This window comes from Lepidochelys olivacea (genome assembly GCF_965140295.1).
Source record: "Lepidochelys olivacea isolate rLepOli2 genome assembly, chromosome: 18".
NCBI classification, from domain to species: Eukaryota; Metazoa; Chordata; order Testudines; family Cheloniidae; genus Lepidochelys; species Lepidochelys olivacea.
In genome coordinates this window covers 12,099,506-12,122,021 of record NC_140428.1, presented here as the reverse complement: position 1 = coordinate 12,122,021, position 22,516 = coordinate 12,099,506, and the positions used below count along the sequence as shown (strand labels likewise).

General features: G+C 46.9%; 2 protein-coding genes across 2 annotated transcripts; one reads left to right on the top strand and one right to left on the bottom strand.

The window, feature by feature from the left end:
- The first annotated feature begins 6,652 nt into the window (after positions 1-6,652).
- GUCA2B (guanylate cyclase activator 2B) lies at positions 6,653-12,773 on the top strand. Its single transcript, XM_084652009.1, has 3 exons — positions 6,653-6,874; positions 9,295-9,484; positions 11,048-12,773. Exons 1-3 carry the CDS (start codon positions 6,800-6,802, stop codon positions 11,113-11,115), a joined length of 333 nt encoding a protein of 110 aa, XP_084508135.1. The 5' UTR covers positions 6,653-6,799; the 3' UTR covers positions 11,116-12,773.
- Positions 12,774-16,059: 3,286 nt separating this feature from the next.
- Positions 16,060-20,551, bottom strand: GUCA2A (guanylate cyclase activator 2A). The gene is made up of 3 exons (XM_084651986.1): positions 20,408-20,551; positions 16,841-17,027; positions 16,060-16,320 (listed from the first exon to the last, which is right to left on the bottom strand). The coding sequence occupies exons 1-3, from the start codon at positions 20,477-20,479 to the stop codon at positions 16,256-16,258; spliced, it is 324 nt and encodes a 107-aa protein (XP_084508112.1). The 5' UTR covers positions 20,480-20,551; the 3' UTR covers positions 16,060-16,255.
- Between the last annotated feature and the right edge of the window lie 1,965 nt (positions 20,552-22,516).

Genomic DNA, 22,516 nt, shown 5'->3' with positions numbered 1-22,516 from the left:
ATCTGTAGAGCTTTGTGCCCCTAGAAGCCTATCCTGAGTTTCGTCCAGGAAATCCTCAGTTTCCCGTATGCAACGCAGGGTCGTTATCTGTTGCTCCAGACCTTCAATCTTCTCTTCCAATATGGAGACCAGCTTGCACTTTGTACAGACAAAGTCGCTTCTGTCCTGTGGAAGAAAGACAAACATGGCACATCCAGTGCAGGTCACAACAGCTGAACCCCCCCCTTCCATATCACCTTCCTACTACGAGCTTCCTCAGAGCAGTTTGCAAGATGTAAGCCTCACTGGGCTCACTCCAGACGAACTCCCAGGCAAACTCCTGCTGTGAGCTGCTCTGCTGTCCCTGCTGCTCAGCTGGTTCTCCACCGCTCAGCTGGTTCGCGAAGCTCTGGCTATTTTTAAACAGCCAGGCTTCCCTGTCGCAAACAAACAGACACCCTACTGCCCGCCCCCTGCAGGCTAGCAGCCAATCAGACACTCACTCAGGCTCTCACACTGCCCCCCCCCCAGCAAACACACGCTCGGATACTTCCTCAGCAAGCAAACAAACACAGACTCGGATACAGCCCGCCACTTACTCTCTTCAGCCCACCACCTCTCCGCCCGGTCATTTTGTGCTTTCCTGCACTCTGACATTATTTGCCTCCACGCATTCGTCTGTGCTCTGTCAGTGTGGGAGGACAGCATGAGCTCGGAGAACATTTCATCGCGAGTGCGTTTTTTTTTCTTTCTAAGCTTCACTAGCCTCTGGGAAGGAGAAGATCCTGTGATCACTGAAACACATGCAGCTGGTGGAGAAAAAAAAAGGGACAGCGGTATTTAAAAAGACACATTTTGTAAAACAGTGGCTACACTCTTTCAGGGTAAACCTTGCTGTTAACATTACATACATAGCACATGTGCTTTCATTACAAGGTCGCATTTTGCCTCTCCCCACCGCATGGCTATCCCCTCAACCTTCCCCCCTCCCTGTGGCTAACAGCGGGGAACATTTCTGTTTAGCCACAGGCAAATAGCCCAGCAGGAATGGGCTCCTCTGAGTGTCCCCTGAAGAAAAGCACTCTATTTCAACCAGGTGACCATGAATTATATCTCACTCTCCTGAGGATAACACAGAGAGATAAAGAATGGATGTTGTTTGAATGCCAGCAAACATACACTGCAATGCTTTGTTCTACAATGATTCCCGAGTACGTGTTACTGGCCTGGAGTGGTAAAGTGTCCTACCATGAAGGACGCTATAAGGCTGCCCTCCCCAGAAACCTTTTGCAAAGGCTTTGGGAGTACATCCACGCGAACCGTGAATGCCAGGGCAAAGTAATCCTTTCACATGCTTGCTTTTAAACCATGTATAGTATTTTAAAAGGTACACTCACCAGAGGTCCCTTCTCCACCTGCTGGGTCCAGGAGGCAGCCTTGGGTGGGTTCGGGGGGTACTGGCTCCAGGTCCAGGGTGAGAAACAGTTCCTGGCTGTCGGGAAAACCGGTTTCTCCGCTTGCTTGCTGTGAGCTATCTACAACCTCCTCCTCCTCCTCATCTTCTTCGTCCCCAAAACCTGCTTCCGTGTTGCCTCCATCTCCATTGAAGGAGTCAAACAACACGGCTGGGGTAGTGGTGGCTGAACCCCCTAAAATGGCATGCAGCTCATCATAGAAGCGGCATGTTTGGGGCTGTGACCCGGAGCGGCTGTTCGCCTCTCTGGTTTTCTGGTAGGCTTACCTCAGCTCCTTCAGTTTCACGCGGCACTGCTTTGGGTCCCTGTTATGGCCTCTGTCCTTCATGCCCTGGGAGATTTTGACAAAGGTTTTGGCATTTCGAAAACTGGAACGGAGTTTTGATAGCACGGATTCCTCTCCCCAAACAGCGATCAGATCCCGTACCTCCCGTTCGGTCCATGCTGGAGCTCTTTTGCGATTCTGGGACTCCATCATGGTCACCTGCAGCTTGCCACGCTGGCCAAACAGGAAATGAGATTCAAAAGTTCGCGGTTCTTTTCCTGTCTACCTGGCCAGTGCATCTGAGTTGAGAGTGCTGTCCAGAGCGGTCACAATGGAGCACTCTGGGATAGCTCCTGGAGGCCAATACCATCGAATTGTGTCCACAGTACCCCAAATTCGAGCCTGCAAGGCCGATTTAAGCGCTAATCCACTTGTCAGGGGTGGAGTAAGGAAATCAATTTTAAGAGCCCTTTAAGTCAAAATAAAGGGCTTCATCGTGTAGACGGGTGCAGGTTTACATTGATTTAACGCTGCTAAATTTGACCTAAAGTCCTAGTATAGACCAGGGCACAGTCAGTTTGATGGGATGTTTCAGAGCAATTAAATCTGCAGGGCGTGCACTGGTGCAGCAAACCATTGCATGGTCAATTCAATGCAGAGAGCCCATCTGACTCACCATCTCCTAGAGCAGCTCTGAATTGGGCTCTAGGGCACACAGCCATCCCAGGCTTCTCAACAGAAAGCTGCAAGGAGAATCCAGATTCCCGGCCCCACCTGCTGTTTCTGGGACCTGCGAGCATCTCTCTCCCAGCTCCTTACAAAGGGAAGTTGGGACAAGAGGCCTGAAAAGTGCCTGATATTCCTTCTCACGTCACAGGCAGCTGCACGTGCACTAGAGAAGTACTAAGCGTTAATTACCATTGATGTTGTTACTGTCTGTCGTTGTTGGTCAGAGCTTGTGACTCTCATGAAGCCCCTGAAGGGAAGGCCTCAAGAAAATGCTCCATCTCTTGCTACATCTCCATGTCATGTAATGCTGACATCTTGATCTGAGCTTTGGAGATGCGCGTGAGAGGGACAAAGAGAGGAAAGATGGGTGCGGCCTGTAAGTCTGGGTCTTAGCTGCAGAGCAATGTGCAGGGGGAGAGAAGCAAGAGTGGGAACTTCTCCAATGTGGCAGTCAGGGGGTCAGCTGGAGAACAGAAGTACGCCTTGAGCAAATTTGGCACTGATGTGGGCTAGGAAGCAGAGAAGGGGGGCTGGAAAGCGGAGGTGGTTCTCTAGTGCTGCAGTGCAGCTGATCTAGGGGACACAGCACAAGGGGGAGATGAGAGCCAGGACACACTGGGAATGACTCGAGTCAGTCAGTTGACCCAGCCTCTGAGACGATTACTCTTTGTTTCATTTTTGGTCAAGCGGTTGTCTGAATCTTGAGCTGCAATGTCAGATTCCTTCTGAATTGAAATGAATGGGGGTGAGGAAAAAGGTTCCCCTTGTTTGCTTAGCTCGCATTTTGGATCCACACTTCATGTGTCTTCTGCATCTTTAGGCACCTAAATACGTTTGAAACTCTGCCTCCTGAAGTGCCTAAGTCACTTCTGAAAATGAAACATGCTCCTAAATCACTTGGGCACCACTGCAGTGTTACCCTGGGTATTTGTGGGCTACCTGGATACAGACTGGGCCCTTTCCAAGCAATCCTCCCCTTTCCCTTGTGTCTGTGCCCCACCTCGCTCCTCACTTCTCATGGCAGCCTTGTAAAAACCAGCAGCAAAGGGCAGCTGGCATGGTCTGTTCATGGGGCAAGGTGATAGCATTAGCATCCCTTCCTCCTTTTGTAACCCTTCTGCCTGTCCGAGTTGGCAGCAACAAGGGCCGGGTTCAGTATCTATGGGTTCCATTCCAATAACACAGTGCAAAACCGGCTCAAGCCCCCACCCAGTGACCTGGGACAAATATATACCACCCCCACTGGACGCCTCCAAGAGGCAATACTTCTCCTCTCACAAGCACATAGTCTGAATGGAACAAAAAGCCTTTTAATAACAGAGAGAAACAATGTGGGATTATGTTGGGGAAACACCACGAACAGGATTCATAACACAACCCATGAGCAAAAAACCCACCCCAAGCAAATTGGGCGATGTCCTTTCCCTTTAGTTCTTGAGTCCAGCAACCCAAAATCACCCAAAGTCCCAAAAGTCCAATGACCCAAAAGTCTCTGTCCCTGGTAAGGGCAGCCCCAGAGTCCAAAATTTTATCTGCAGAGTTTTACTCCCCAGTCTGGGTAAAAATGTGCCTGTGGCGGGGGGGAAAGAGGTAAGGGACACCTTACATGACCTGAAGCTGACTACCCCACAGCGCTCCACTCACCGTCTCATGAATGCCTCTGCTCCGCTCTCGCACAAACGGCTCCACTCCACACCGGTTGCTGTCCCGCAAACTGCTCCACCAAATATTTTCAGGCTCCCCCACTACTTAACACAACACTCAGTGATTTCAGCTCTTAGTAAGTCTAGCGCTTTTGTGATTTCAGCATGTAGTAGGGGAGCCTCAGTGCTGGTGCACCATTAGCCCAAAGTGAATTCAGCTCAGCAGCCTGTAACTAGACTCCTAATGGAATCAAAATTAGCTCTGATATTCCACAGTGGAGAGAGGAGGAAGTGTGATTAGCATGTAAGGCCCATACTACCAAGTATTAACACCTCTTCCCAGCCTCTCTCAAATCACAGAGTTTTGGAAACCATGTCCCTTGCCTAGCGAGTGCTATTAAGTTGATGGCGAGTCCCTCCATCATAACAAAAGGCCAAGTGCAGTTCCACTGTCCTTGACTCCCATAATCAGGGTAATAACAATTTATTCTTCCTGCCCCAATAACAGAGACACTGGGGATCCCACAGCAGCCAAAGTGACCATTTGGGCAGCTATAGCCTCATTCTAGGCGGGGTGGGTGTGCCTATGCAAATGAGATAAGCCCCTGAAGTTCTTTTCCACAACTTGCCACACCTCACCACCAGATGGCAGGGTGGAGCTCATCCTGACTCTGCTTACACTTGCAGCTGGCTAAGGAGAAGGACAGCCAGAAAGAAACACCCGTCTCTGTTCTTTGCCAAGCCCTGTGGCACCTTGCAGAGATGCTGGTGATTCCCAAAGGCAGGTGAGACTGGACTGTGGGTGTGTTCAGCTGCACCCTGAAGTTCAGGGGAGACCTGAGAATGAGGGGCTGTGGAGTCAGTCCAGGGGCTCAGCACATATCCCGACAACTTGTTGGACCCCTTCAGAATATTCCAAAGCAGGGACTGCTGGGGGCAGAGTAGGGGGTCGGGGGGAGTGGGACAGGTAGCCCTGGGAAGGGGAAAGAGGGTCTGGGGGAATGGGGCAGGGAGTATTGAGGGAAGGTTGCTGGTAGGAGAGGACAAATGGGTTATTTTATGGTAAGGGAGATAGTTTCAGGAGCTCAGAGAAGGAAAGAGGCCCCTTGCCCACACTTTATGGACGTAGGCAGTGGTGTGGTGTGGGTTGGGGCTGAGGTGTGGGGTTGATTAGATTTGGGAAGGGCTGAGGCTTGGGGGGTGGGGAATAAGACCTAATTCTGAGCCAGCTTCCCTGCCAATTCCCGCCCTACTTGTCATCTCTCTTTCAGTGTCACAAGGCCACCTCCTGCCTATGACTGGCCCATGATACCAGCCTGCATCGCCCATTTGTTACATCTTCAAATAAACTTCTTTTGCCTTCTCCCAGGCTGCCCCTCATGTGTGGTGGTTGCTCCCCACGAGTACCCACCAAATGAGCTCATTAGCTTCCTTCAGAGCCCTCCACAAAATGCTCCTGTTCCCTGAAACCTACACAAAAGCTCAGCAGTGGCTAGGCTGCTAATGTGCTGGGACCCCTGGCCACCATGCCGACCAGCACTGTCTCCTTGTCCTTCCCCCATCAATCTGGCTGTGTCCACCTGTTGTCTCTTGTCTTATACTCAGATGATTGGCTCCTTGGGGCAGGGTCTTCCCTTTGGGCTGTGCTTGCACAGCGCCCATGGGGGTCTGGGGGCCATAGCAATACTGTGTGATTGATGTGGGCTGGCCATCTTGATGTAGCCATTCAGGGGACTTTACCTTTCATTTCAGGAAGGGCCCATGGTGATTTCACTCCCAACAGGAACCGGGTGCAGGTCCCTGATGGGGATGCTCACTTTGTGGGGATTGTGTGGTTTGTCTGTCTGCAGCTGGAGAGCCTGCTGGCTGGCTACAGGGTGGAAAGAGTCTTGCCAGGACTGTGTCATTGTTAAGGACCATGAGAAATTCTTGCACAATCCCTTTGCATTCCTTGCGTACTGTTTCTTTTGCACGGCTAGGAGCTGCTCTGGGGCTAGGCTGTACCATGCATATGGGAGCACCCTAGTAAGGTGCTTCAAAGAGCAGCAGGGAGAGAAACTCACTGATCCATCCACTGCAGGTACCTCAGGTCCTGAGCACATTCAAATCCCCCAGATCCCTCACTGCATTCCTTACTCATTGGAGTTCCAGGAGCGAGCCAAGTGATCAGCAGTTGCTTCAAGTGGCCAAATGCCTCTTATCTCTTTCCAATCCTCTTTCCTTCTCAGAACACTGCGGACACATGAGCTGGCCGGGAAATTAAGGACACACCACATGGGGGGACATGCTTCAGACAGTACGTTGGGATTAGGCACGTAAGAGCTGGAATTTTGTGGTTCCTTGTGCTATAGCCACTTTCCCAGGCCTGAAGAGACTCATAAACATTGGGACCTGTATGGGTGGGGCTGGCCTTCTCTGTTGATAAGTAGTTAACCATTAGTCTTTTCAGTGTTAATTACCTGGCAATAAATTTGCTCAATCAGTGGTTGGATTAATGAATGACCAAGTCAATGGTGTGTGAAGGCCTTATAAAGCTTCCCTTCCATTTGGGAAGAAACAGGCCTGCCTGCTAGAGGAACTGAGTATTTAGAATCCAAAGGAGAAGAGAGAAAAGGAGCCAGAGAGACACTGGAAAAGGAGAGCGAAGCACTCAAATCAAGAAAAAAGCCGTAGCCTGAGAAGAAAAGGGAGTAGAACCTGCCGGTGCCATGAAAGGCATTGTTTTCCCAGTAACTGTTATGCTTCTGATACTGGTGCCCAGCTCCCAGCCTGTCTATGTCCAGGTGAGATCATGGGCTCTCAGGCCTCTGTTCTTTAATTATTACAGATTCATCAACTGTGATGCAAGGGAGCATGGTTAGAAGAGGAGATTATAAAGTAGACTCATGGGTTCTAATCCTCACCATGCCACAGCTTCAGCAGGATGCACAGGTTTCATTTCTCCGTGCTTCCATTTATCTGTATAATGGGGTTTTTATTTATAACGGGGTTTGTATTTATTTAGGTTTGTGAGACTTGATTGTTTGCACAAATGCTTTGGAGTCCTCCAATGAGAGATGTTCTGGACTATAAGTGCCAAGTGTATGCCTGATGGTGGCCTGGCATGTGCCTGCTGCCAGGCACCTCCAGACATAGTGATTAGGGACATCTCCTATTTCACAGAAGGGGCTAAGTTATTTCTGGCCCACCTGGCTAATCTGCTTCTAGGCAGAAGTTCCTCCTGCAAATAATCAGCTAATTTATGTGACGGAGCCTGCACAAATATCACATAGGGAATAAAAAATGGACCTAAAGGCTATTAAATCAAAAGGGGTGTGGTAAATAAGGCCAGATTATCAAAAGTGCTCAGCACGCACTCTTGGGGCCTTTGGGAACAACGGGAAGCTGTTGGGTGCTGTGTTATTTTGCAAATGTGACCCAAAGGGGGCGGGTGAGTGTGTGCGAGAGAGACAGAGAACAAGAGAGAGAGAATTCTGTCTGTGCTCAGACCCCAGCAGGAGCCCATGATCACTGAATTCCATTGCCATTTCACTAACTTCATTGGAATGCCAAGGTGTATAATATCATCAGCTGTTCATCAAGCCTCTGCGTGTAGGGCAGGTCTGCCAGGAACTGTTATACAGTAGCTCCGCTTTGCTTTACTCTTCTTTTCCCCTTCTGGGGCAGGGTGCTGCTGATTGTGAGGTCACCTCTTCCTTTTCTCCCAAGCTGATCCTGAGCTCAAGGACTGTGGGTGGGAACAGATGGTTTTCTGTGAAAGGAAAAAAATCTCCAACTTCCTGTCTGCCTTGTGGCTGCAGCAATGGCTATTTTTATACACCATGAAGCCACATTTAATTGAAAACCTGTTTTTGCCTTTTCTCATATCTTTAATGTGCTGTTTGCCCCTGGTTCTCTTTTCTTATTCTACTGCCAGTAACAAACCAAATGTCTTGCCAAGAGTGGCCACGTGCACACACTCACGCAGGAGTGTAAGAAGCTCAGCTCTAAACATCCAGCTCCTTGCACTTTGAGCCCAGCTCCGTGGGCAGGGCTATTACCTGTGACTGTACAGAATGTTAAGTTCATTTGTATTTTTTAAACCCTGTGTTGATATTCACTGATCTTGGCTTCACCCTGTCACTCATGAGACCTGAATGCTTGTGCAATTCAATTGTGAAAAGGATTCTAGCCCTTTCGCTTGGGCCAGATCAGCTTCCCCAGGTTCAAACTGATTTCTCAAGGCAAAAACCCCACTGACACTGTTGATTTGTGAAATCCCTCTGCCTGCTTTCATTCCATATGTCCTGGAAGCCACATGACCAACAAAGCATCTTCGGCAAGATGGTGACTGACATCCATGTGACTTTGCAATGTGCTTTCAAGGGCTGTGTAGGGTAAACAAAGTACCTGACATATGGCACAGATCTTGATGGCACATTGCAGAGATGCATAAAAGATGCTTTGTGAGGCATGTGGTGTCTGAGTGTAAACAGAAATAATTTTCAAATAAATGTTTCAACTTCCATTCTAAAATCTGGCCGCTCTGCAGCCCAGGAACAGACATTCTGTCTGGTGGGAAAGGAAGGGGGCGATGAGTCAAGCTCTGCTCCTCCAAGCCCTGCTACTCCACCTAGTCTATTCCCTCCTACCTACCCATCCCTCTCCCACTGGACTGCAAATGCGTAGTGTTGCCTATCTGTTAAGCATCGTCTGATGCTGGTACCAAGCTGAGTAGAAACAGTAGTCACCACCACAGGGCTGGGCCAGCTTTTACATAAAAATACAGGACTCTTTTTGGACCACAGCAAAGGACAGGGTTCCTCATCATGGAGTGGGTACATTCTTCATTCTCTGTCCACACTCCAGAGCAGATGAGACTTTTAGCTGAAGGGTCTGGCAGGTATAAGTGCAATATTGCATGCAGCTGCTGCTGTTCAGTACGATGGGTAGAAAGCCTCTGGCTAGCTGATTGGCCAGCTTGGTCACATGGTGAGGTGATCTCAAAGGTCTCTGTACTGAAGAACTGCCAATTGGGCCACAGTGAGTGCTAATCTAACAGGCCCCCTCCTGCGGTTCCAAAATAACTCAACAGTGAGCACCATCCTTTCCCACTGGAATGTAACGTTGTGCACGTGGTTGGCATCACTGGCTTCTGGTGACACGAGAGGGATCTGTGTAATGACTCTTTGCTTGACATATTGCTTTGGCTCTCTCTAAATAGGAGGGGGAATTCTCGTTCCCGCTAGAGGCTGTGAAGAAGCTGAAGGAACTCTTGGCTGTGAACACCACAGCCAGTCCCCGTATGATGGCTAGGACAAATTTCATTTCTGTGTGTGCAAACCCGGAGCTGCCCGAAGAATTTCAGCCCGTATGTCAAAGGGAAGATGCACCTGCCATTTTTAACAGGCTGAGTACGTAATGCCTACTCTCAAGCTTCCCGTGGTGCCCCTGTAGCTCAATCGCAAACGTTCGAGAGCGGCAGCCAGAAGAAACAGAACTGCACTGTTCCCCCTAGGCTCTCGGCCTGCTACTAGAGCAGCTGATAATAGGGTACCCATGAGCTTTCTGCAGCAGGCAGTCCCTGTCGAGACTGCAGCAGTGTTGAGGCTGACACTAGCTAGCACAGAGATTTCTGTAGTGACACCTGCTGATGCAGGAGTTACCTGAGTCAAGCTGAAGCGACCAGGGGATAGCTCCCCCAGGGGAATTGTTCTCGCTACAACTTAGCTGAGTTTAAAGCCAGAAGGGACCATTGTGGTGATTTAGTCCAGTGGTGCCGAACCTTCTTACACTGGAGGGCCACGTAACCCTAAGCACACCCTTGTGTGTGCCATGCAGATTCTATAGATTTTTAATAAGCTTTACAGTCACCTGTACTGATTTCTATTTTACATTCATCTTGTTGTGTATGTATTTAGATACAATACTGTACAATTAGAACCAACCTGTTTACACATTTGTGTAAACTAAAACGTTGTAAACATGACGACAAAACGCCAATGAATCGGCCATTAGTGTATTGTGTTGATACAGACTGCAGGCCTTATGAAATCCTCTGGTGGGCCGTATACAGCCTGTAGGTTGGGCACCCCTGATCTAGTCAGACCTCCTGCATAGCCCAGGCCAGAAAATTCTCCCAGTGATTCCTGCATGAAACCCTATAATGTTTGTCATTGAATTTTATTTGCTCTCTGAGCACTGCAGAAAAAAAATTCTAACACTACAACTCACTAGATCAAGACTGCTATAAGTGGCCCTTCCCAGATAAGCACCATCCGGACTAGACTCTCTCAGTCCAAAGGAAAGATGTATATCCTGAATGTCACCAAATCCAGACTCCAACATGTGAGAACAATCTAGCTGTTAGCTCAAGCGCCAGGTACTAAAGGGCTCTTTCATCTAGCAGAGAAAGAATGAGAACTGAGGGCTGGAAGCTAAAATCAGACATGTTCAAATCAGAAATAAGGCAAAATGTTTAACAGCAGGGGTGATTAACCACGGGAACTATGTACCAAGGGAGGTGATTGATTCTCCATCTCTTGATGGCTTCAGGTTGAGTCTGGATGTTTTTCTGGAGATGTTTTAGTGAAACACAAATTAATCGGCTCAATACACGGATAAATGGGTGAAATTCAACGGCCTGGGATATCCAGGAAGTCAGGCTACATGATCTAATAGTCCCTTCTGGCTTTAAACTTGATAAATCTCGGTTCTGTACAGCACAGGTTTGGGCTACCGAGTGTTCCTGGTTCAGTCCCTGAATAACTATTTCCCCAGTGTATTGGTAAAAGATTTCTCTCTTCAGCTCAGACTTTACAAGGTGCAGTTTCCCTTGTTATTTCGTTTGGGTGACTATTAAAGCTCCCAAAGCAGCAGTGAGAAGGAGTCTCTATGTTCCCTGATGTGCTTGCTCAATTCCCCTCCAGAAATGCCCTGACAGTATCACTGAAATATTCTCTTTTCTTTTTGAACAGACATGGCTGTCCAAGACATGGATATATGCGAAATCTGCGCCAATGCAGCCTGCGCTGGTTGTCGCTGAGGAAGGATGAAACCACGTATAGGGGGCCAGCCAAGCCCTGCAATCTCTGCATTTATCCTGCAGCATCATTTGCACTGGCAAAGCTATTCTCTTTTAGGCCAGGTCTCCACTACCACCCACTTTGGTATGACTTATGTGGCTCAGGGGTGTGAATAAGCCACCCCCTGAGCAACGTGAGTTACACCGACCTAAGCGGTGGGAGAGCTTCTCCCGCCGACACAGTGACTTCCTCTTGCAGAGGTGGATTTATTATGCTGATGAGAGAGCTGTTCACCAGATGCGGTGCAGCTGTGCCAATGTAGTGCGTCTAGCGTAGACTAGCCCTGAGAAACACGAAGAAGATCCCCTCCCAACACCCACGCCAGGGTCACGGCTTCACTTTCCTCAAAGCTTTGTTAGGATGGGTGAGAGGCTTGGGGAATCATATCATCTCCTGTAAAAACCTTGTGAGGTCCAACGCTGCGTGTGATTGTCTTCACCTGCACTCATGGGGTTAAAGACAGGATTGGTTCAGTGTCCATTTAGTTGTCTTAACGTTGCTGATCAGCCTGAACCAAACACCTGCCCTGCCGCCCTCTGCAACCCCCCCACCCAATATTCCCCCCCTCAAGAATTTTTCCCAGGAGGACCCTGTGACCTGACCCCAGCAATAATAAATTCCTTAGCATAGGTGCTGAGCTGCAGAACACTGACGATCTACCACCGGCAAGGGGGCTTTCTCCTCCTGCCCAGGGCAGCATCAGCAGTTTCTTTCTCTGTTTGGCAGTGCTTGGCCCCAGAGCTTAGAAGCAAGCCACTCTCATTGTTCCTGGGTTTGGTCTATGGGAATCCAGGGTTCCAGGACATTTCCCTTTCTTTGTGGTATCTGTTTTTCTAAGATGCAAGAGGCTACTCAAGGGAGACCTTTCTATAGCCTGGTGGGGTTCTGGCAAGTTGATGGTTAGTTGCTAGGCTCCTCACACCACTCCTATCTTTTCTTTACTGCTTAAGTTATGTACGTGTAGTAAAGGATTTGTGCATGAGATTGTGCTGGCTGTGTGCATATGTCTTCCTGGGTGTTACATGTATGTGCACCCCTATGATGTGGATGTGTTTATAATAAAGCTATATAATTTCATCTAGGGATAGGTGTGTTTTTTTTTTTTTTTTGGACTAGATGACCTTCTTCTGGGGTCCCTTCCAACCCTGATATTCTATGATTTTCTGCCATTTGAGATCTGTGAGCCTTAGTTTTTTTCGTTTGCGTTTGCTGCTCTTCTGCTGCACCTTCACTGACTTCTTAGTAATAAGACTGTAGTGATAACTTGTGCATTTACCTCTCAATACTGCAACAAGCAGGTACACTTTAATATTTCACACAATCCAGGTCTTGTGGTGTAATTGCAGTTGAAATATACATGAGGAAAACACAATTTTTCTACATTTACAGAGTACAATACACATCCTTGTCAGGTGTCACCCAGTTTGGTTTTTATCACCGTAATTTTTAATCTCAATAGTTTTGAGATAACAGCTCCTGTACATTGTTATGCTGTTCTTCTGTATATATTAATAGGTGCATTTTTTAATTGTAAAACAAATCGCTGTATTTTGTTCAGGTTTGCGTGGCTAAAAATAAAGTCTTGTTCACTTACCATATTCTGTATATCAGCAAGTTATTTCCCACTTACAGAAAAAGATGTAAAGAAGCATTATAGTTAAAAATAAGTAAATAAATAAACAATAGTCTGGACATTCTTACTTGTCAGTGGATATTTTTTCTGGTTAAGTGGTATTTTGGTCACAAATTCATACTAGAAAATTGACACTCATTCATGCACACAAAAACTAATGTTTCTTTTGTAATTAACATTATCATTAACAGCTGGCTTTTTGTGGCAGGTCTAAGTATCAAAGTCTGGCTATAGTGTACCCACCCTGCAAAGCACAGATACTCTAGTTTAGTGTCTATCTCACAATGTTTGGAATTAGGCAAATCAAGGTACCCTCATTTGTTTGCATGGAAAATAAAACCCAACTTTCCTTTGATATTTATGTCTTGCTGACTTGCACACATTATTATTTGCTGAGTCTCAGTTGAAGGTTGATCCAAGCACTTCCTGTATTCACAGGTATCCACGTTAGGTTTCAGTTTCCTCCTTTACTAAATCTTTCATGACTCTGGCTTTGCCTCCAGATGTGTGCGTCCAAATATGAATTTCTTTCTGTGACATCTCTATGCTACTGGTCATTCACACCTATCCTGGTTAGCAATGGGTAACATGTGGGTGGTCTGGAACCATGCGTAGTTGTAATTTGGATAAATAGGAAATTTAGAAGCTTATTTTGGTCTGGAATTTAGAGGGGAAATCTGTCAAATCTTTGCTTTCCTATCAGATTTCCAATACTTGCTGGCTTTGATCAGGTTAGAATAACACAAGGTCAGCCTGAAACCAGGGTATGTTGAGGTTCTGGGGGAGAAAAGGTAACTAAGCTTTAGGTTTGAGAAGGTTTGCAGCTGAATGAATTCAAGATGATTGCTTGAAATGTTGTAAATAATGATGTAAACGGTAGTAGCCCCTTGTTCCGCAAGACCGGCTGGGAGCCTCAAAGCCCCCCTGCTTTTTTTAGGGGGGAGGGATAGCTCAGTAGTTTTGAGCATTGGTCTGCTAAACCCAGGGTTGTGAGTTCAATCCTTGAGGGGGCCATTTATGGATCTGGGGCCAAAAAAAAAGTGGGGATTGGTCCTGCTTTGAGCAGGGGGTTGGACTAGATGACCTCCTGAGGTCCCTTCCAACCCTGATATTCTATGAATGCATGTGGAAAAGACATCTCTGGTTTCCTGAATAAACACAAAGTGATATTTTTTGTCATTCCTATCTGAGTCAGGGGTTGAATGTTGGTTTGGAGAGAGGTCCAAGACAGAGATGTAAAATAGAATTTAGGCCACAGGTTGGATTGTTTTGTTGGAAGACAAAAGAGCCTGTGGATGGCTGGAGGCCAGAAGGGCAGACTGCAATGTTACAATAGTTTTAAAGGGAGAGGACGTGGTGTTGTTTATTTGTGGAAAGTGTGTGTGGGAAGGCTTCTGACTATGTTTATAAGCTGCTATGCATGAAATTCAAGTTTGCATGAGCATGCTTTACACAATCATTTATTGCTCTCTCTGCTCCATGTTCTCAAATTCTGAGAGTAAATAGTGAGGGTGAATCTTCACTAGAAAGAAAGGTGAAAGAACTCCCCTTGGGGACCACTCAGAGGGGATGGTGGAACTGGCCAGTCAGCTGAAGAAAGACAACTCACATTATTGGCATAGTTCCCACACAATGCAAAGAGGCAGAGAAAAGAAATACAGCATGTTACTTATGCTGGCCATAGGCCATGTTTCTCCACAAGTGGACAGTCCTGACCCTCAGCCCCTTGTCAATTCATTTAATTGTATTTTTTTGGTGCTGGTGAAGTTGCTGTACAAAGAGACCTAGATAGAAGGCTGAAATCATCTCTCCATGAGACATGCCTAGCCTGGGCAGTGTCAGTCGACACTTGTCCCACACACTGCTCTGCTAATTTTCCACAAAGCCTGAGCTGGGGGGACCACTTCTGCAGGGAGAGAGCCGTTCCCTCTCCAGGCTTCATCAGTCTTCATGCTCTCTACTGACGCAGCCCCCTAGGGGGCTAGAGATGATGTAGGCACCTGCCCATTGGGGTAGTTAATTGAAAAATGTGTAATGCTTTTCCTATCCATTCTGCCTAACTCCTGATGTGTGGGTCTGTCTGCAGCATGGAGGAGCAGTTGCTGCCATGGTGCTGTTCTATTTTGTTCTGACTGGCTGGTCCTGACGCAGGAGTTGAGCTGGCTTGAAATTTTTCAGATGAATATTTTATTCACCGAAAAATGCAGTCCACCAAACCTATTTGTGAATTTGGGTCAAATTCAGGCGACAGTTTCAGCTGGGGGTGGGGGGTGGAATTCCCCAAAGTCAAAATGTTTCTTCTCAACAGGTTTTAAAGGAAACATTCTTTTTATTCTGAAACAATGTTTTATTTCCAAGTGGAGTTAGATTTGTGTTTAAAAAGGAAAGATAAAAATCACTTGCAAACTAAATGAAAACATAGAAAAAAATTGTTTTGGGTTGAACAAAATATTTAGTTTGATGGGCAACAACATTTTCTTTTTTGGTTTTTTCCTTTCAGTGAGAAAAAACAAAACAAACATGAAAAATATGTTTCAGGTCAACCCCTACCAGATTGTTTGGTTCAGCCACTAAACCAAAACCTCAGTTATTTGCTCACCTGTGCTCCGAAGGAAACATTGACGTGGGAAATTATTTGTGATCAAGTATGGGCAGCTAGCCTGCAGGATCAGGCCCTGACCCTGAGAATCTTGCAGAATCAGGTTCCAATGAGATTTCTGGACTGGGGCGTTCGTGAGGACAGCTTTTATTGACACGCTTAATTTTGGCCCTTATGGTTCTATTCCCGGTCTTGGCCTAAAATTGGAATTAAAAAATCCTCATCCAAAGATTTTTCAGTGCTCAATGAAGGTTTAATTTCTAGCTAAAATCTCAAAATAGATGAAGGTTTGAAGTGTATGTTTGAAGAAAATTAGTGCTTTGCCTGTTCCCTAATAAATAAATGATGGGTTTATGGAGTGGGGAGCAGGCCTGGTGGACAGATAAGAATGAACACCATGTTGCTGGCTCTTGTGTGGTTTAGAGATTGCCAACTCTTCTGAATTTATTGTGCATTTTGTGATATTTGGTGTATTGTAAAGCACCAGCTCCTGGAGTCAAGTGATTATGTGAGAGTCTATCATTTAAAACACAAACTTAAGTTTCCGTCCCTCATAGTAGAGGAGAAAATGTCTAAAACATGGCCGGAGTGTTCCCTATAGGCTCAGAAACTAGAAGACAAATAAAAAACCCCTCCAGATTTATCATTTTTTATTTGTGAGGTGGGGTCTGGCTGATGATTTTCAATGTTCAGTGCTGGCAATACTGAAGCTGCCATGAGGGAGAGGTGTTGAGAAGATGGAAGGAGTCATAGTGTCACTGTCTTGTCTTCTCGGGTCAGCAGAAAGCGGAGGTTGAAGGGCAATGGAGGGCGCTGGAGCAGTGCTGCTGTAATACCTCCCAGGGCTGGAGGCTGAGGAAGACTCTCTTCAACAGCCGGCACATGCAGCAAAAGCACAAATCTCACAAAGCTCGGGGGAACTTGCAATGGGTTCTAAAATCAAAGACAACAGATAAGATTAGGGCTGGCTTCTCCCTTTCCTCTAATGCCAGGGGCACTCCAACTGCTGACAGTGCCACAGACCCTTCCAAGCCATGGTGCCTGGTCAGTACATACCTGTCACACTTCACAGCCAAACAGAGAGCCCCTTTGCTCTGAGGGGTGGGACACAGGCCTCCTGGAGGGTGACAGAGTCTCTGAGGGAATGTACATGAACCACAAGGGGAAGGAAGTGAAAGAGCTGCACGCAGCTGATCAACACTGAATTTCTCCTGGGAGAAAATCCTCCCCAAGACAGAGAGAGAAATGGGAAATCAAACCCCACACTGTAGTGGGAATCCGATGGCCTCACAATGTTCAGCCTGGAGACTCACAGGGTACTAGAGCGTTGGGTCATGTGGGGAGTAGAGTGTGCTGAGAGTGGAAAGGCAAAGCAGCATTGTGGGATGCTTAGGGCAGGATTTTTCCCTACTGAACATGGCTGGCTTCTAGGGTACCAACAGTAAACACCTACGTAAATCCTGAAATATCTGGTCAGCGTCTGTTGTGTCACAGAGACTCAGGAACTCCATGGGAAGGTCAGGGCTGGCACACAGAAAGGTGGATCTGGCACTAAGCAGCTGTGGATTCCTGGTCACAGAACTGTCCATGAGGTCTTTCAGCTTCTTCACAGACTCCAGGGAGAATGAGAACTTTCCCACCTGCCAAAGAGAGACACACACTGAAACTCACTCTGTCCCTCTTCAGTCTACAGCAGTTTGAGAGTCCTAGAGCCTTGTATATGGATTAAGTCTTTCTTCTAAGAAGGCTACCTTAGTAGAAGCCCACACATTAGCCCAGACATCCCAGCATAAGTCTCCATACAGCCATCTTTACCCCCTTTGAGCAGAACCTTAATACACAAATAGACACTTTATTTTCAGTGGGATACTCATGAAGTGTGACATTACTCAGCAGGAGCAATGGTGGCAGAATCTAGTCCCTGATGGGGCCAAATTACTCTTTGTTACACTGGTGTAAATCAAAAGTAACTCCACAATTTGGTCCATTCCCTGGATTTTATACCCCACGCTACAGAAATCCTTGACTGTTCAAGGGCAGTTGGATAAAGACTGGTGCATGCAGGAGAACTCAACTTTATATGTGTCTTTGAACCATCTGGCACTGGACACTGCTAAATTCAGGCTACTAGATTAGATGGAGCCTTGCGTTGTTCTGTTATGGAAATTCCTTTGTGCACAGAAGGAGGAGGCATCCATGACAACACAGGGTATTTGCTCAGATGATGTGGGACAGAAAACATGGTGATATTCTCCCATTGAATGCATTAGTCAACTTCCCAAAGTTCCTCCACTGCTGCACACACCTTTCCAGCCTTCTCCTCCACTTACCTTGGCCACTGTCCCAGGATCCCCCACCTGTCTCACCCACATCCCCAGCACTTTCAGCTTCCAGAGAAGCTCGGGCTCTTTACTCGGCTATCTCAGCTTGGCTGAATGAAGCACAAGGGAGGTCCAGTGATTGCAGAGTGAGTCAGCAAAGCAGCTGGCATTGTCATCTCCTGGCCTTCAGACTCCTTTTTCTAATGAACTGACCTATGTTCTCCCCTGATGTAGCATGGCAGTCTGACCTTTACAGGTTATAACCGTTGTGTTAGGAGAAGCCAGGTTCAGGATTGCCACCTGCTGCCGTTTATTTACAATAGTTTCCCTTCACTTCCTGACTGCTGTTTACAAAGCATTAAAAACGGTGCAGAGTTATGTCAACTTATTACTGATACTGCTCTACTCTTATTGTGGAGCTCTATAAAAGGGCTGTTGATACACTGGAGAGGGTTCAGAGAAGGGCCATGAGAATGATTAAAGGGTTGGAAAACCTGGCTTTTGTAATAGACTCAAGGGGCTCAATTTGTCTAGTTTTAACATAGAGAAGGTTAAGGGGCAACTTGACCCTAGTTTATCCATATCTATATGGGGAACAAATATTTAAGAATGGGCTCTTCAATCTGTCCGAGAAAGGTCTGACACAATCCAATGGCTGGAAGTTGAAGCTAGACAAATTCAGACTGGAAATAAGACATACCTTTTTAACAGTGAGGGTAATTAGCCATTGGAACAATTTACCAAGGGTCGTTGTGGATTCTCCATCACTGACCATTTTAATGTCGAGATTGGATGTTTTTTTTAAAGATCTGCTCTACTTCGGACAGGAATTATTTCAGGTCAGTTCTGTGTCCTATGTTCTACAGGAGGTCAGACTAGATGATCACAATAGTCCCTTCTGGTCTTGAAATCGTGGCATGCTTTAATTCAACCCTAGAGATGGTTGCATTTCAGTGTAAAGTGAGGTGATGCCTATGTCTCTGTGGTGACATTTATCCTGACCAGAGGGAAAGCAAGCTTTCAAACTAAGGGATGACAGTGGTGGATAGGGCATATGCTGCCCTGTGCAGATGGCTGAATGTCACCCATAGTGTTTGTGTGGCTTTGTGATCATTTGGATAGAAAGGTGCGATATACCAGTGTAAGATTAGTTATACTCGGGACAGTAAACATTTATATAATCCCAGCCTCTAGAAGGTGCCTGAGGAGATAAGGGAGAGGAGAGGAGAGTCCTATGGAGTATCCCTCGTTGGACCTGCTTCTCTTTGCCAAACAGCCCCCAGCGGAAGGAGTAGGATCAGGGAGGTGGATGAGAGCCACCCTCTGCACTTCTACTGTCCATCTGAGGAGGGTGAGATAGGATGCTGACAGGTATCTGAGCAGAGGAGTCACACCATGGCCACACAAGCCTGAGCAGGCCTTACAGATCACTTGTGTGAGCAAGTGCTGACATACCTTGATGTAACCAGGCCTACCGAACCATGGCGGTTCCACGATGCACCACAATGTGCCACAGGAAGACATCATGATGCATCAAGGGAAATGTAGTCTGTCCATGGCCTATAGGGTAGAATGGGAGCATGAGGCACCCAAACGACAACTCCCATGAGGCACTGCGGCAGCTCAGGAGGACACATACATTAATATTGACCTGAATAAAATACTTGTTTAGATTTTCCTAATGGAAATCCCATTAGGAAATTCAGCCAAAATCCCTCTTTTCCTGAAGGAAAGTGTTGATTTTGAGGAAACCTTATGCTTTATTAGATATTTTTGACTAGGCTTTGTGATACTGGTCATTAAGTTAGTGTGTTGTATATGGTTTTTTTTTCTAATCCCAAATTCTTTATCCTCCCCACCTCTTTCCTAAATACATCTGCCCCTTGTCTGACACGTAGGCTGCCTGCTGAGTTTTATCTCACTGCACCTTTCTACGTTCTCAGTTATTTCCGAAAAAAATCAGGCACTAGTTTAAAATCAAACCCAGGGACCTGTTAAACCCAAATTTATGTACTGAAATACCTGGGGCATCATGGTTACTGCAGTTATAGGGGACAGAGGGGGACAAGCCAATAGCCACCTGCCTAGCAGAGGAAGAAACTGATTATGATCATGGTTATAAGTGTTATTTGTATTATTGATTGCAGCACCAAGAGGGTCCATCAAGATCAAAGCTCCATTTTGCTGAACAAACAGAGTAAGAGAAAGACCCTGCCTCAAAGACCTTACAACCTAAATGCAAAGGACTGGCGCAGAATGTGGAGAAGGGCTTTAACACATGAGCAGGGTGACAGGGAGTGGGGAAGGGATATAAACACAGGCAAAGCGAACGAGGTGGTGGCTTGCCAATGTCACGTCTTTTGTTTGTTTATTTTTTGGTTCGTTGATTTGGGTTTTTTAAAATAAACACTGGGCGGGGTTTTGTTCCTGAATTGGCACGCGCTACACAACTGGGCCCGCTCACACTGGAATTTATTCCTTACACAATCTGGTCAAAGTTAGCGCATCAGTAGCAACCTCCTGCATGACCAGCCATATTGCACGCTCATCGCTTCCTGCCCTTTTGGGGTATTATTAAAGATTAAACTAATGATAGACTGTCAGAAGCGCGGGTATTTTCCAGTTTGTTGCCACAGGCTAATCCTGCTTGGCCCTATGTGATGCACCTGGGGCTGCAGGAGGAATTAAAAAACTCTTACCTGGACTGTGACACAGTCAGAGAAAGCTGCCAGGGTGCACAGACACAGAACTGCACTTAGGAGAGTGTTCATGGTGACCAGAAGTCTCGGGAAGTGCCTCTGAGCTCTCACCTCGCCTAGAAGTTCTTTGGACCTGGTTTCCTTTAACCTGAAGACAACAAGGTGTGATTTTTAAAGGGTTCCCCTGTGGTTACTGTGTAACTAAGACACCACTGTCACTGGCTAGGGTCAATTATAATCTCCTTGGCAAAGAGCCAGCTGAAGTGCCTGCATGGAAATGAGGCCAAATAAAAGATAACAATACGCCTTGATCATCCTGTTTGAAGTTTTATGTCTGTTGCTTGGTGTTTATGCTTGAATGCATCACTGTAAGCCTCTGTAGCCCAGCTGTGATGGAGATCAAAGGCAACCAATGGCCCAATACTGCGAGCTGCTCAGTGCCTCCTAGGAGGTGCAGAACACTGTCAGCTACTAGTGCCTTCACTTGATTCAGTACATGGAATAACCAGGTCCAAGATGTGCTGAGGATGAACTTCACCCCCATGCAAAGGGCCAGCACAGGACCGAGACATCTCTGACGTCCCACTTAGTCCTTCACAATAGGGTCTAGATGGCACTTCAGCGATGCCTAGGCCTTGTGCTGGCTCTACGTACTGCGTGACTGTCACCCTGAGCGTGAAATCACTTGCAGTTCCCCTAAGGGACAATGTGCAGTGACCAGGGTCACTCAGCTGCTGAGGAAGATGAGTGGGATGATTGGAAGGGGAAAGTCTGTGTTAGGGAAATGCGGATTCCAGGGCCAGCCCAGCAGGGTGCTGAAAGCACTGAGAAAGGCAAGTGTTCAGGGCACCTCTAAAATTCAGGCTCTCTGAATATGGATTTAGGTGCCTACATTAAGGCACCAGCACTCCCATTTGAAAATTTGGCAGCTCAATTTTAAATTCAAACAAGAAAAGTTGTTTGTTTGCTTGTTTTGAATGCAGGACCTTAGATTCTGCTTTGAATAGTCCCAAACTAGTTCTGCCACTTAACCAAACGGCGATGAGAAGACACTGTGATGCTTATAGTTAATGCCACGTGTTCACACACAGAAGCTGGTAATTAGTGTACCACTTAAACAGAACACAGATGCTGGATTTCATTGTTTTATTGCTATCTATTGTTTTCCTGCCTAATTGGAGCCACCCCTAATTGCAATATAGCTTGTAGCACTAAACTCATGCTCCAGTATAGCAAAGCATTTCAGCACACCCTTAACTTTACATACCTGAGCCCTCCCATCCCTATTAGATTCGATTTTATGCTAGGGGTTTAATTTCAGAAACACTGGGGAGGGGCTAAGTTGTGTCAGCATATAGAACTATTATTTGTGATTATATTATATCCTGTGAACTCAGGGGCAGCCGGGGGGTGGGGGTGCACAAAAAGTGGAAGACATAATGGAGTATATAGACCTCTGAGAAGTCAGGGAAACAAAAGTCTGGGGAGGGAACAAAAGTCTTGCTCGATAGCCAATGATGCTTCTCTTCTCTTCTCTTCTCTTCTCTTCTCTTCTCTTCTCTTCTCTTCTCTTCAGGTTCTTAAGCTAACCACCCCCCCCTCCCACCTTCAATCACCGCTTGCAGAGGCAACAAAGTCATTGTTGCTTCAAATTAATGCATTCTTTATTAATTCATCACACAAATAGGGGGATAACTGCCAAAGTAGGCCCGGAGGGGTCGGGGAGGAGGGAAGGACAAAGCCACACTGCACTTTAAAACTTATTGAATGCCAGCCTTCTGTTACTTGGGCAGACCTCTGGAGTGGTTGGGTGCCCGGAGGCCCCCCACCACGTTCTTGGGCATCTGGGTGAGGAGGCTATGGAACTTGGGGAGGAGGGTGGTTGGTTACACAGGGGCTGTAGCGGGGGTCTGTGCTCATGCTGCCTTTTCTGCACCTCAAATATATCCCGGAACATATCAGTTTGATCCTCCAGCAGCCTCAGCATTGACTCCTGCCTTCTGTCAGCAAGCTGATGCCACCTATCATCCAGGGCCGGCTCCAGGCATCAGCTTTCCAAGCCGGTGCTTGGGGCGGCATTCAGAATGGGGCAGCAGTCCTTGTACCATG